Raw genomic sequence first — 13,431 nt, 5'->3', positions numbered from 1 at the left:
CAAAACACCATCCAGATGCAGCCCTGGCCTTGGCACTGGTTATTCCTGTGCTTGGGAGAAGCTGCATGGGCAGCCCCACGGGCAGAGCTGCTGGATGCTCATGGAGGCAAAGGGAGAAGGAAAGGCCTTCGGCTGCTCTCCAAAGGCTCAAATGCTCCTGAATGTTCTAGGAATTAGAAAAGAAACAGAGACATAAAATGACTTTTTGCTTGCGGAGAGAGTAGATGGAGTAGTATTCTTCAGCTCAAAAAGAGATGTCAGTTGGTGGAGAAGATGAAGGTCTGTAAAATCAGCTGAGGAGGTGGAGAAGGTAACAGTTCTCCAATTATTCATTGTTTCTTACAGCAGAAGTGCTAAGAGGAATCAAAGGAAGTTTATCAGGCAGCAGATTGAAAGTACGCAGGAAATATTTTGTTCACACAACAGATATAAGTTGTTGAACTAATTGCTTCTATACCTGTGGAGGCATAGAAGGCATGGAGAGTGCAAGAAGACAGGTCTCCTAAGGGTTATTTAAAAAAAAACAAAAAAGACTGTGGATGTAACTTCTGGATGTGGAATTGTCTAAGCTATAATGCCAGTAGCTGCCCCATTTTATGTCATATCCTGAAATATCTGGACCTGGACACTACCAGAGGAAAGATGGAGCTAGGTGAGTCCACAAGGGTCTAACTAGGTCTGGCCCACCATGTCCTTCCTACGTTCTCACGTAAACATGGGTTATGGTATTCCAAAATTCATTCTTATCCCTTGTGTTAGTTTTGGGTGTTCCTAGACAGATTTCTTTGAAGGATTTTCAGCATCTCTCTGTGTGTGAAGCTCATTGAGGTGAGACGCTCCATTGCTGCTCCTCTGCTCCCTCTTCTTTCCATCCCCGCAGTACATGGCTGAGGGCTTTCAAAAGGTAGAAGAGATGAGATATAGACAAAGAATGTTAAAATAATCAGCACTTACAGGACATGAGTATTGGGAGATGTTGCCTAGAGGGGTATGAATAGAGCCCTTGAGATGCTTTCCTTCGTTCCCTCCTGCTGTGTGCAGTCCTGGACAGCCACGCTCCAGGCTGGATGCTCCGGGCTCTGTTTTCTGACTGTTGTGTCAGTCGGACTACAATTTTCATTACACTTTTCGTAATGTCGTGGTGTCGGTTGCTCCAGTTCTTATTGTCATGTTCAGGAGTCTGGGCAAGTACTGAGGCAGGTCCTGTGTGCTGTTGCCTTTGCATTTGAGTGTGTAACTGGCCAAAAGAACTAGAGCCAGATAGTTCAAGCAAGTGATAATTCTCATTTTTGAGGTGAGAACTCCACTCTCTTGTGGATGAAATAACGGGACAAGTCGAGTTTTCCGAGAGCTCTGCTAGCCAGAGCTAGATAAGGACCCAGTCCAGAGCTGGGAGGTTTGCTGCTGTGGGTCTGTAATATGATGGGCAAAGCGGTTGTTTTTCTATCAATCAGGATTATTTAATGTTTTTAGCAAAGTTGCTACTAAATTTTAGTAGCTGTAACTCTTTTGCATTTTGGTATTTTCTTCTTCGAAGTTTACTATTAATCAGTCTCCTGCCTCTGATTTCACAAGCTCCCTGAATGGGGAGGCACAGGGGACCCAGCTGCAACACAGCACGTTTTTGGTGTAGTAACTGCCTTTTCTACCACCACAAATCCCAAGTAATGCTAGAAAAAGAACCTGATGACTCCGTTACACTGGGTTCAGTGCGGAGACCTGCGGAAGCTCCCAGTGGAGGGTGGTTGCACTGTGGAGCTGTGCTCCCTTGGGGGACATTCCCAGAGGTTCTCCCTTCCACCTGGGATCCTCAGTTCTCTTCTGAACAGCTTTTGGCAGGGGCTGGACACAAGCAGGACCCACAGCCTCTGTCCTGCCCCTCTGGAGTCCTGCCCAGGACAGTAACTCACTCTTTCTGCTCTTGCTCTTTTAGGGATCTCCATGCCCATTCCGGTCATTGGTTTGCAGGACGACTCCAGGGTATTTGTAAATGGGAACTGCGTCCTCAACGATGAGAACTTTGTCCTCATCGGGTCCTTTGTGGCGTTCTTCATCCCCCTCATCATCATGGTGATCACATATTGCCTCACCGTGCAGGTGCTGCAGCGCCAGGCGACCGTGTTCATGTGTGGAGAGGTGCCCAAAGGGCGCAGGAGCAGCGTGAACTGCCTCAAGAAGGAAACCAACGCCGAGAACGTTTCCATGCTTCACAATCACGAGGGGGCATCGCACTTGAACTCTCCGGTGAACAAGGAAGCGGTGCTTTTCCGGAAAGGAACTATGCAGTCCATCAACAACGAGCGAAGAGCCTCCAAGGTTCTGGGTATCGTCTTCTTTTTGTTCCTCATCATGTGGTGCCCGTTTTTCATCACCAACATCATGTCTGTCCTTTGCAAGGAGGCATGCGATAAAGGGCTCCTGAGCGAACTCCTGGACGTGTTCGTTTGGGTCGGGTACGTTTGCTCCGGGATCAATCCCCTTGTATACACACTCTTCAATAAAACCTATCGCAGGGCTTTTTCCAATTACATCCGCTGCCAATACAAGACCAGTAAAAAATCAGCGGTGCGACAGAATCAGTGTCTGAATGTTGCTTCCACAGCATTATATGGGAAAGATCTGACTTTAACTAGTTACCGAAACGGCAATGAACTCAACAGCATGGAACTAGATGAAGTTGAGGGTCTACAAATGCAACCAGGGACTTCAGAGCTCTCCATAAACAGCTGTAATGTTGTAAGCGAGAGAGTGAGCTGTGTATAAAGATGGCTCATTCCAGGTCTTTTGCTACAGTGTACCTGTAGCCAAAATATATTGTGTAAAAATGTAAGTGTTGGTCAAAGGACTATGTAAATACTGCATTCTGAACAAAACTTTTTTTAAAAAAGAAAAAAGAGTTGTCTTTCCAGTCCAGTACTTAAAAATCATATATATTAATATACTGCAGTGAAGTTTAAGGTTCTATATTTACTGTTAATACTAGATCAGAAATATTAGTTACTTTGCATATGTCATGGACAAACTGTTTGAATTCTTCTTCCAGTGCATGAACAAAAAATGCTGAATATTTATCTCAGGTGGCATTTGCTGGAGTCCAGAATGGCGCGTTAATAGTTATATATCAAATACATGCTATTAGACTTGGTCAATATAACTTTTTTTTTTTCCAGTTGACAGTAAATATATACTTTAAATCCTCACCCCCATTTGTGCGGCGTGAAGGCTGTGCAGAGCCCTGGCAGGGAGGCATCACCGGCGCGTTGCAGTGCAGCTCGCTGGCGTCTTGGGACAAGCTGGTCCCTGGCCTCCAGGGACCTGTCTAGAGCTTTGGTTCTTTCTTCAACCCTTCTAGATTTCTGTTTGCCTGCTGCTCAGTTAGAAAGGTAGGGAAGACTTCGTTGCCTTGGCTCCATCCCTTGGTGGGGAGCCTGAGATTCAGGCCACTCTGGGGTATCCAGCTGAGCTGTTTTTTAAGGGGATCGTCCCAGATGTGTGACAAGACCCACTTCATCCCAAAGATGAACATGGTACCAGGCCCTCATCCTTTGCAGCTGCCATCAGCTCAGCGCGGGCGGCTGGTGGCCATCATTTGTGGCATGCTGAACCATTTGCATCAGTTATTTCTTATTTTACCCAGGGAAGAGCTTTTGGCCTTTGTAGGAGCTCTTGTCTTCTCGCTCCTCACATCTCTTTATTGCCTGGCTTGGTTCGCATTGGCTTTTCTTTCCCCACCCCCTCAAAAATCTTGGGATTTGCAGTATTAAAATTCCATCAATCCAACTTTTGGAGCAGTGTTGACGCAAGGGTGCAGGCGGGCAAAGGACAGGGCAGTGATCACTTGCTGGTGTCATGGTCCAGAAACCACCATGGTCAGGGCCAGGAAGGAAGAACATAAGGAATTATGACCTTCATTAGCTAATCCTCAAATCTAACCTGATTGCATTTGGCATCACCAACAGCAAATCCTCAGAACAGAAAAGCTTCATGGGCAAGTTGTGTTCTATTAACATGACCCCTCGTACTCTAAGCTTATTGTGTTCACCACATCCAAATTGTCTTGTAGGGGAAACAGAAAATTCAGCTCATGCTTTACTGTACTGTTGTGCCCTTTTCTTGCTGCGTAGAGGGAATCCACTGCCAAAATATGGCATAGAGCTTGCATCTGCTGCTGGGATGCTTGCAGCTGAGAGCCTGAAGGTGATGGTCCTCTTGAACTATTGAACTGTTTCCAGCAGCACCCAAAAATCAGAAGGGTGGCATTGCTTTTGACCCGCGCCTTTATTTTTTTTTCCCCCTTTGGCCTTAGGTGACTTCATAACACGTCTTTTACAAACGTGTATATGTGTGCGTGTATATATATGTGTGCGTGTGTGTACATATATATACACATATATATATTCAAAAGCCAACCACAGACTCTGAAAGCATTTAGCAATAAGTTGAATTGCAGGAACAGGAGCTTATTGCTTCTTTAGCAGTAAGTTGAATTGCTCCTGCAGGAGCAGGACTAGCGCTCGGGCATGAAAGCTCCTTTGCCGCAGCGTGCTCCAAGTCCACCCAACGGCATCATCCTTGCGTAGGAGCTTCCATGCCTCGCTCCTGCCAGTTCTGTATGGGCAAAAAGGGACCTGCTCCATTGGGTTGTAAATAATGAGAAATGAACAGAGAATTTGCAAATTTTTAGAAGATTTTCTTTTTTTAAAAAAATACTCGGTGCCAGAATTGTAAATACGTTGAGCGTTGCTGCTCGGCTGGCCCCGTTCTGGTGTGCGATGAGGAGCCGAGGGGACTTCCCCGGAGCGCCTGCGTTCTCTCCCTGCCAGCGGACGATGACATTTTGATGAATGGTTGAGTGCTGTCACTTACCCAACTTCCTTTGGGTCATTCACATCAGGGTTTTGTGATGCTGCTATTAATTTATTAAAGAAAATTTGTTGGTTTAATCACTCCTACTTAACTTTTTTTTCACGGTCTGTTGGAAAATAAGCAAACAAACGTGCCCTTCCTTTCCTCCATCTGTCCCTGATTAAAGTGTGTCCTGACCAAAGGAAAAACAACAAAAGTTAGAACAAGTAACTTTCATTCATCTTTCTGCTCTTGCAGTATAGTCCACTGTTGCTTAAGCCCCTGAAATTGGTGCCAGCAGATATCCCTAGACTCCCTAAGCTTGGTAAATACAAAGAAAGTGATAAACTCTTCCACCATTTCCCCTGGAATATCTCTCAAACATGACATTTTTTAATAAGTGTCTCAATGTAAGAAGCTGATTTCGTTCTGTGCACCTTAGCAAAGGCCAGGCTGTGCTTGCAGCAGCTTTGTGCCTGCTGACTTGTGCTGGGAAAGCTGGTTGTGGCATCCGTGCCCTGCTGTGTTCAGGCTAGGAAGCATGAGAAGATGTTTGAGCTCGGGAGCACCCTGTTTTACACCGGCTGGGTGCAAGGCTGGCCCTGTCCGCAGGGACAACACTTGGGAAGAGCCCTAGGGCCATGACTGGTTGACAAGGCTTCCCGCTGCTGCGACTTGTGAGTTAGCAGCAGCTTTTATCTGAGTGGTAATTTAGGGATGCTGATGCATATGTGGGAGCAGTTGGTGTGAACAACGTGGTTATCCTGGTCTCTTTCCCTATAAAGCCGTTGCTGCCTTCTTTGTGGACAGCTCTACAACGAGGTTCACCTCTGGTGCAGCTGGGGCTTTCCAGCTCCACGTCCCCATAGCGTGTACCCTTGCAGCAGGCTGAGTGCAGTCATGTGCTGCACTAAAGTCACCCTCCCTGGTGATGGAGACCCAAATTCCAAAGGAAAAAACATCTTTTAAGGAAAAAAAAAAGCAAATCACAGGTAGATCCTCCTGTTCAGAAATCTTATTTAGCTTTTAGCTGGTGAGAGGTGTTGGACAGTCCTGTAGACCAGCGATGCTACTCTGGCGTTCCCAAAGCCGTGGCCATCATGGGATATAGACGCAGATGTCACTTGGATGGGTTTCCTGGTGTGGTCACAGTGTCATTCGGTAGCCGCTCACCAAGCCAACAGCTGCGCTCGGCTTTGCCTCCATGGGAGACAAGGGTGGAAAAGGCATCAGAAGCATTTTGCTGGGAAAAGGCTTGTAGGGGTGGGCTGATGTACGCACCGCTCCGTGCCCCAAACACAAGGACCCGCAACCCGAGCCCACGGGAGGCAGCAAGAGCCATCGCGTTTCAGCCGACCCTGAAGAAATGGGGAGAGCTGAACAGCTGGGGGTGAAAACTGTAATGGGGAGATCAAATGTGGGGTGTAGGTGGCATGGCAAAACGTGGGCAGTTTTAATGATGATCTAATACCAAAGGTGCACGCAACACAGAATGCCTTCTGTTTTTAACTGTGATGTTGTTATTGGCTGCCTGTCCCTTGTTTTTCATAGTTGCAGGTCTTCTGCTTGTTTGCTTGCTTTTACCTACCCTGGAACTCCTGTCCTGAGGCTCTCAGGAGTCAACAAACACCCGTGAGGTGTCATGCCCTGTCAGCTGTGAAAGCAACAGCGTGAAGATGGCCCGTTTTCAGGTGGGTGACTTTAGATGTGTATTAATGATGGACAATCAGCGCAGCAAGGTGGGCACTTAAACAACCATGTCAGAAGATCTTTTACGGTCAGCCAAATGCATGAGATATATGTGCTGAAAAAACGCTTGCTTAAAAGCTGTCCGAATTTACGGGCCCTGCTGATGGCTGCATGGGAGCCCCCAGCATGGGGTCCTCTGCGCTGGTTTTCTGGCTCAGTGCAGCACGTCTTGACGTTGAACACGTTTTGTCCAACAGTCTCGTGGGGTGGCAGCTGCTGCTCTGCCACTCCACTATTACCCTCTATATGGGCTACAGGCACCTACGTAGCTGCTTAGGTGACCTGGGGAATGAGTCATGTATGCAGTGTCACAGAGGACACGCTAAACCCTCTGCTCTGAGCTTTCCTGTGCTTGAGTCGTAATTAGGTCAACAGCAAGTTGGGTAAATTAATGCTTAATTAAAATGCAGTCTAATTGTTCAGTGTGTATTTCTTACAGAATCTAGTTGTGACATTTTGAATTATTTAAATTGTTGACACACGGAGACCAGTCTGTCAGCTGGCACCTAGTTGCATTTGTTGAAGTTTAGGGGAGAGCTTTCCACTTGCTATACTGATGTTCTTGTCTCTTGCAGAAGAGCCACACTGCAACCTGGTGCTGGTGACCGGCTAGTGCTAACGATGCTAATGAAAAGGACCGAGGAGGTTAGTGGGGCTCCTTGTCATGAAGGGTTGGGCAGCAATTCTGCGACTTTTTGGAGAGAAAGGTTTCACAACAACTCCTGCAGAGCCCTCACGTCCCAAAGATTGTGATGTTGCTCAAGGGAACAGGTGACTATATGAACACCATGCTGAGATTCCTGCTGTGCTGCAGCACCCCATGGTGAGCAAAAAGGTTTTTGTCTGGGTCTTCTCCTTAGCCAGATCTTTATTCCTTGTGGGTGAAATACTCATGGGAGTATTCTATGGAGTCTGCTTTAAGAAGTAGACTGGAGTGTGTGTTGGGCCTGAGCCAAAGTGCCTGTGCCCGGGGACCACGTGGTGGCTTGGAGAGACCTTCTCATGGGAAGGGAGTAGAGAGCTTGGCTTGTTTCTCCTAGAAAGCAAAGATGGGGAGGAAAGCTCTCCATAAAGGCATCAGGGAGTAGCTATAGTGACTAAGGAAGGAGTTATTTAGGTGACAGGAAAGAAAAAAAAAAAGCCAGGCCAGAAATAAACTAAGAATGAGAAGCAGGTTTCTAACAAGCAATTGTTGCAGGTCAGGAATGGCACCTTCTGATGCAGCAGGGACAACAGTGACAGAAAAGCCTGCTGGATGCTCCTGCATTGAGGAAGGGCTGCATGCCGTGGTGCCACGGGAGGACCTCTATGTCCTGCACCTGGCAAAGCCTGGGATGATGAGACGTCGTCTGCATGATGCCACCCTGAACCTCCTCGGTGACCAGTCCCAGAGCGTGGGAGGAATGAACATCTTGAAGCAAGGGTGATATTTGTGCGCTATGATCCTTCCCAGTCCTAGGGAAGCAGGAAAAAAAGGCCACAGCTTGGGAGGAACTAGCAGGTGAGACAGCCCCAAGTGAATGCGTGTCCCGCCAGGAGGACGAGCACCAAGTCAAGGGATCGTGGAGGCTGCGTGATCCCAGCCCGATCCATGAATGAAGCGGATGAAGTAATAGCGCTTTTGCACACTCCAAAGCCTCCAGAATTACGCTCGAGCTTGTAAGTAAGTTGTATTTACCCACAAGAGCACATCTGTGGACACGGAGCATTGCTGGCCCAGCTTTGGTCTGCTCTGGAGAGCTGCAGCATTAAGGTCATGTCCTGCTGGTGCAGCTCGGAAAATGCTGTGAGTAGCTTTCAGTGGCTCTGTGATGGCTCTGTGCTTGCATTGCCCTCCTTTCCTTGGGTCCCTGCTTCCAATTGTGCAACTGAGAGCTCCAGGCTTTCACTTTAGTAAAATAAATCAAATAAATCGTGCTGCTGGCCTCTTCAGGGCTCTTCTGTTAGAAATGGGCTCAGCTGAACCTGGCAGGCAGCATGGGTATTGTCTCCTCAGCATCAGTGTTTCTACATAATGACCAAGACTTCTGGATAGAAGACACAACGCGAGCCCCAAGGCTTAGGACGTGTGTCCAGTTCGGCAATTATGAGCTGGAGCATCATCAGATAAAAGGCAAGGGGAAGCCTCTGAGGGGCTTTGGGGGAACCGGCTTGAATGGCAGAGACAAGGCAGGAAAACATCCTTCTCTGGGGCTCCTGGTGTCCCCTGTTTCCTTGTAACAAGCTAAAACCCATCTGTTTTAAAGCATGAATCACCAGAATGCCCAGGAGTGCAGATGTACAGCTGCTGTCTCTGAGCAGATTGGTAGCTGGTTCCAACGCCATGATAGCACAGAACTTTGCACAAACTTAGTGGTAACGTAGCTGCTATCCCCCAAGCAGAAGACCTGGAGGTTTCTTGGCACAACCTGGGAGCAAATACAAGGCAGAAGGTGCATCATGCAGGGACCACTTGGACCTTGCGTGAGCATGAGGGCTGTTTTGGGCGTTGGGACCCTGTGATTCTTGGCTCCATTTCTTCCTTCCATGTGAATTTTATATGGTTAAGAAGTGCATTTTGCACAAGCAGGAGGCAGAATTGCAGCAAACGCTGCCTTGCATCTCCTGCACCGTGACCACAAAGCTGGGCCAGGGTAGGCACTCACAGTGACTCTGCTTTGGCTCCACGCTCCTGGCATCTCCAATTTATCTGGCATATGTTTGACTGTGACCTTTCTCTCTAAGCGCAGGCGGATGGGGAGCTCCGACACTGCTCCTGGGCTATTCCTGGTGCTGGAGGACGGATGTGTTTACTGAATTTAGCCTTGAAACACAGACCTTTCCCAGGAACCTTGTGGTGCAATTTGGTATGTATGTTTTCACCACCACTGTGTGAATTCCAGGGTTTTTAGGGCAGAAAGATATCTGGGTAAAGGAATTCTATTAAAGGAAACTGTTCTGTGCTCTGTGGGAAAAAAAAAAAGTATTTATTATTTGTTCTTTTCCTAAATGAAAATGTATCCTGCATTTCAGACCCAGGGGCCTTCATGAGGTGGGACACCCAAGCACACCAAAGGAGTCACATGCCTCTACCACCCACATTCACGGTTTCCCAGGCAAAAAAAAACATGTTCCCAGGAAAAATATATTTTGCAGATGGCCACTGATGGGCCCGACCAGGGGGCTGGGCTGCAGCCTCCAGCTGCAGGAGCCGAGTTGGGACCTCGGGCACCTTCCAAGATGCAGGAGCCGGGCTGGGACCCTGGGCACCTTCCAGCAGCATCGGGAAGCTGCTGCCCAGCTCAGTGCTGCAAAGCTGGGGAGGTGCCTGCTGGCCGTGGGGGCGGACGTGCGGAGGCATCCAAATTTCATCCGAATCCATCCCGAACCCAGTGGATTTTGACACGTTTCGCAGAGCTGTTCCCAGTAGTCTTGTTAAGCACAGGCATCGCTGGGCTTGTTTGCTCCGCAGCTTTTGAGAACTGCGGATCCTCCAGAGAAAATCGGGGTTGTGCACGGACGTAGGGAGCGTGGCGGAGCTCCCGAACGTGCTCTGCTGCCCGGGAGGCGAGCGGCAAAGCTGCTGCAGCCGGGAGGTTTCTAGCTGCACTGCGCTATTAGCTATTGCTATTCCACTCTGGGAAATGGGAAGCAGCGGAGCTGGGGACTTCCCACCTTCTCAGGGTCCCAGCAGCATCCCGAGAAGGACCTGCCGCTGCCTGTGCCCGCTCTGGCTCTCAGGCTGGGTTTTGCAGTGGCACCAGCTCCGTGCTGGGCTCTGCGGTGACACAGGAGCTGTGCTGGGCTACATGGTGGCACCGGGTCGCTGCCAGCCTCTGTGGTGGGACCCGATGGGCACTGGGCTCTGCGGTGGCACTGGAGCAGCACCGGGCTCTGCAGTGACACTGGGGCAGCAGCAGCCTCTGTGGTGACACCAGGACCTGCGCTGGGGTCTGTGATGACACTGGGCAAAGCAAAACCCCAGGGGAAGCCAGGCAGGGGCTAGAAGCAATAAGAGCAGAGCATGCGAGTGATGCCTTTGAAAGAGCTTTACTGAAAATATTAATTATGGGCTACAGCAAAGGGATTCAACCGCTATGCTGCAAAGTACAGCATGAAGGCAAGAGGGAAATAGGCTAATTCTGTGCATTCAGTGGAGCTGGGGAGCCTAATGCTGAAGTTGTGGTGGAGTTTGGGGTGTGAGGAAGCAGAGGTGGCCACGTACGAGGACAGGGAGCTACCTGTGCAAGGGTGTTGGGGTGTCACTGCAGGACCAAGCCTTTCCTCCCCTCCGTACGCACGTAGAGCCGAGCAGATGCAAGGAGATGTCCTTAATTTATCACTCAGTTACTAGGCAGGTTTCTAGGCTTGCTTCAGCTTGAGTTTTCTGTTTTGTAGTTACAGAAATAGCACTGATCTTTTCTGGGGCGAGTTGTGGTGCTGGAGGTGCAACATCGTTCCTTTGCCACCTGCCCCTTCTCTTCCTGTCTTTTTCCCTTCTTATCTCCTTTGGGACAAAATTAGGCTGGAAGCATTGACCCGGCTCATAAAGCAGTCCCTAAAGAGCACTCCAGGGTCGTGGCCTCACTTCTCCTCCTATGGGCAACACCTTTGGGTTTTAACCGTTATTATTAATGCAATAACCATTGCTCATGCTGGCAGGCCTGAAGTCCCATTGCCCAGATGCTCCGCAGTTCTGGATGCTCCGCAGTTCTGGATGCACCCCAGTCCCACGGTTGTCCCAGCACCAGAAGGACCTCAGCGCTAGCCCAGCAACCAAGTGCTGCTCTGGGCTGTGTCCCAGCTCTGTCCCCTCATTCCCGGGTTCCTTCACCATCCCTGTGAGCCCAGTGCATGTCCCTGGATCCATCCTGCTGCAGTGGTGGAGCTGAACACGGTTCAACAGCATCGCACGCAAGCTGCTATTTGCAGCTGTAGAGCCCCAGAAGCAGCAGAGAGCATGGACCAAAGTTGGGGCTCTTCAAAACAACAAGGATCGAGTGATTCCATTCATCCCCACTCCAGTTTTCCTGGTGCTTTCCTGCTTTGCTTGCTCCCTGAATAGCATTGGATTGCTGCGCATCAGACAGGGGAGTAGCTGGTTAGACTGAATAACTCTGTGGTTGGGAGCACAAGACACCACTTGACGTTGTTTGCTGACAGATTGTATTAACGGGGCTCTTTGCACATCTGATTGCTGCAAACTTGATTTTCTTTCTAAACTTCCCCCATTCACTAGAAATTCCCATCTGGGAGTAAATGCTCCCACAAGAAAATGTGTTCTCTGGCTTGGTCAGAGGAAATGAAAACGCAGTAAACACATGTGTTTTGGGTTGGTTCACTTTGTTTTTTTTTAACAGACAAGCCCAGAACTGTGCTTGGTGGATAGTGTTTCATCTGGAGTTCACCCAGCTGTGGTGGTGAGATACATATATATATATATTTATCATCATAGGGAAGGGTTCCTTAGAAGCCAGTAAGCAATTCCATTAGCTGGATACATGGTGTCAAGCACCATCCAGGGTACTTCATGGGCTCTGGGACCTGTACTCCCTTCCTAGAGAAGTTTCCATACTTTCCTTTGCCAGAGTAACCTTTTGTTTCTCCTTTTAACCATCTGCCATTTGCGGGAGCTGCAACTGTGACTTTTTACAGCAAAATTTTCTCTCGAGGCTTCCTGACTTGAGCTTTGCAAAATGCAAGGTGTGCCAGGTGAGGAAATAAATACAGCATGACCAAGGGCAGCAGTTAAATACTGTCAGCAGGCTGAGTTAGGAAAGAAGTGGAGAGGGGCACAGCGGCTACGTGCAGGCATTAGTTTGCAGCACTGTGTGTGGGGCGTTGCTCTTCATAAGCTTCATGCTCACATGGAAAGGAAAAAAAAAAACATACGGCAGAGGGGTGTCTGTTCATTGCAATCCCCACTGCCTGCTTTTGCTCCCTTGTGCCGTTATCGGAAGCGTTTTTTGCTGCAGAATCAGTTTAGAAACTCTTCCTGGGTCCGTTGTGGGCTTGAAATCCAGCACCAACCTTGTAAATGGCAGCAAGTAGAAAAGGCCCAAGGGGACTTGGGGTAGCTCGGGGCTCCTTGGGATGCTCTTCCAAGGGCAGCCCATCCAACGGTGCCGGCGTCCTGTCAGCGGGGTTAGCATCCCATGGACACGGGTGGCTGCTTTCCTGCTGCGGATCTGAGGAGGACACAGGCTGTTATTACCAGCAGCAGGAGGGCTGGTGGCCCCCGTGACACCCCACACGCCCTGTGACGATGCAGGAGGAGGCTTTTGCTTTCCATGGGCTTCTTGCTAGCGTCTACGCTTAGCTCAGATTTCATGAACACATTTGAAAGGCAGATACAACACAGAAGTATTCATCCATGCATTCATCTATCAAAAATGCATTAATTCCTCTGTTACAAGAGCACCAAGTTATTTCTAGAGCCAATTCTCCCTCATAGTGATGCCTTGAAGAACATAAATTCTACCCATATGCTCATCCTCTGCAGTCTTACTATGGAGTAAGGAGAGGATAATAGTCCCTGTAGCAGGAGATCAGCTCCGAGTGTTCCTTCTGACCTGGAGGAAATGTCACCAGTGCCTGCAACTCGGATATGAGCAAATTCCTCCCCTGCAGCAGCTTCTGCCCATGCAAAGTGACATGGAAATGGATGCGATGGAAGGGTAAAGAGAAGGAGCCCCAGCCCAGGAGAGCTGCATTGCTTTACTTCGGCCAGGACAAAACAAAACAGAGGCTGCTGTCCAGTCTCTGTTAATGTATTTGTCTCTGCTGTGTCACCTTGTGGATAGCGGGAGCCTGGTGCTCCAGGCTGGAAGGGCCCTGTGGACACAGCCTGCCCCGTTC

At 49.0% G+C, this 13,431-nt stretch overlaps 1 protein-coding gene across 2 annotated transcripts in view; it reads left to right on the top strand.

Moving 5' to 3' along the window:
* The window catches only part of HTR2C (5-hydroxytryptamine receptor 2C), a 29,584-nt gene extending 26,384 nt beyond the window's left edge, over nt 1–3,200 (top strand). For both annotated transcript variants that reach the window (XM_088538555.1, XM_088538554.1), the window contains one exon: nt 1,934–3,200. In XM_088538555.1, coding sequence (XP_088394681.1) covers nt 1,934–2,763 — 830 coding nt within the window. In that variant the 3' untranslated portion in view covers nt 2,764–3,200. The remainder of the gene's footprint in view (nt 1–1,933) is intronic.
* Nucleotides 3,201–13,431: the final 10,231 nt, after the last annotated feature.

The sequence above is a fragment of the Tinamus guttatus genome, unplaced genomic scaffold, assembly GCF_059628265.1.
Source record: "Tinamus guttatus ecotype Peru unplaced genomic scaffold, ASM5962826v1 Tinamus_guttatus_pri_ptg001087l, whole genome shotgun sequence".
Classification (NCBI taxonomy): Eukaryota; Metazoa; Chordata; class Aves; order Tinamiformes; family Tinamidae; genus Tinamus; species Tinamus guttatus.
Note: the sequence above shows the minus strand (reverse complement) of the source record. Positions and strands in the feature narration are given on the sequence as shown.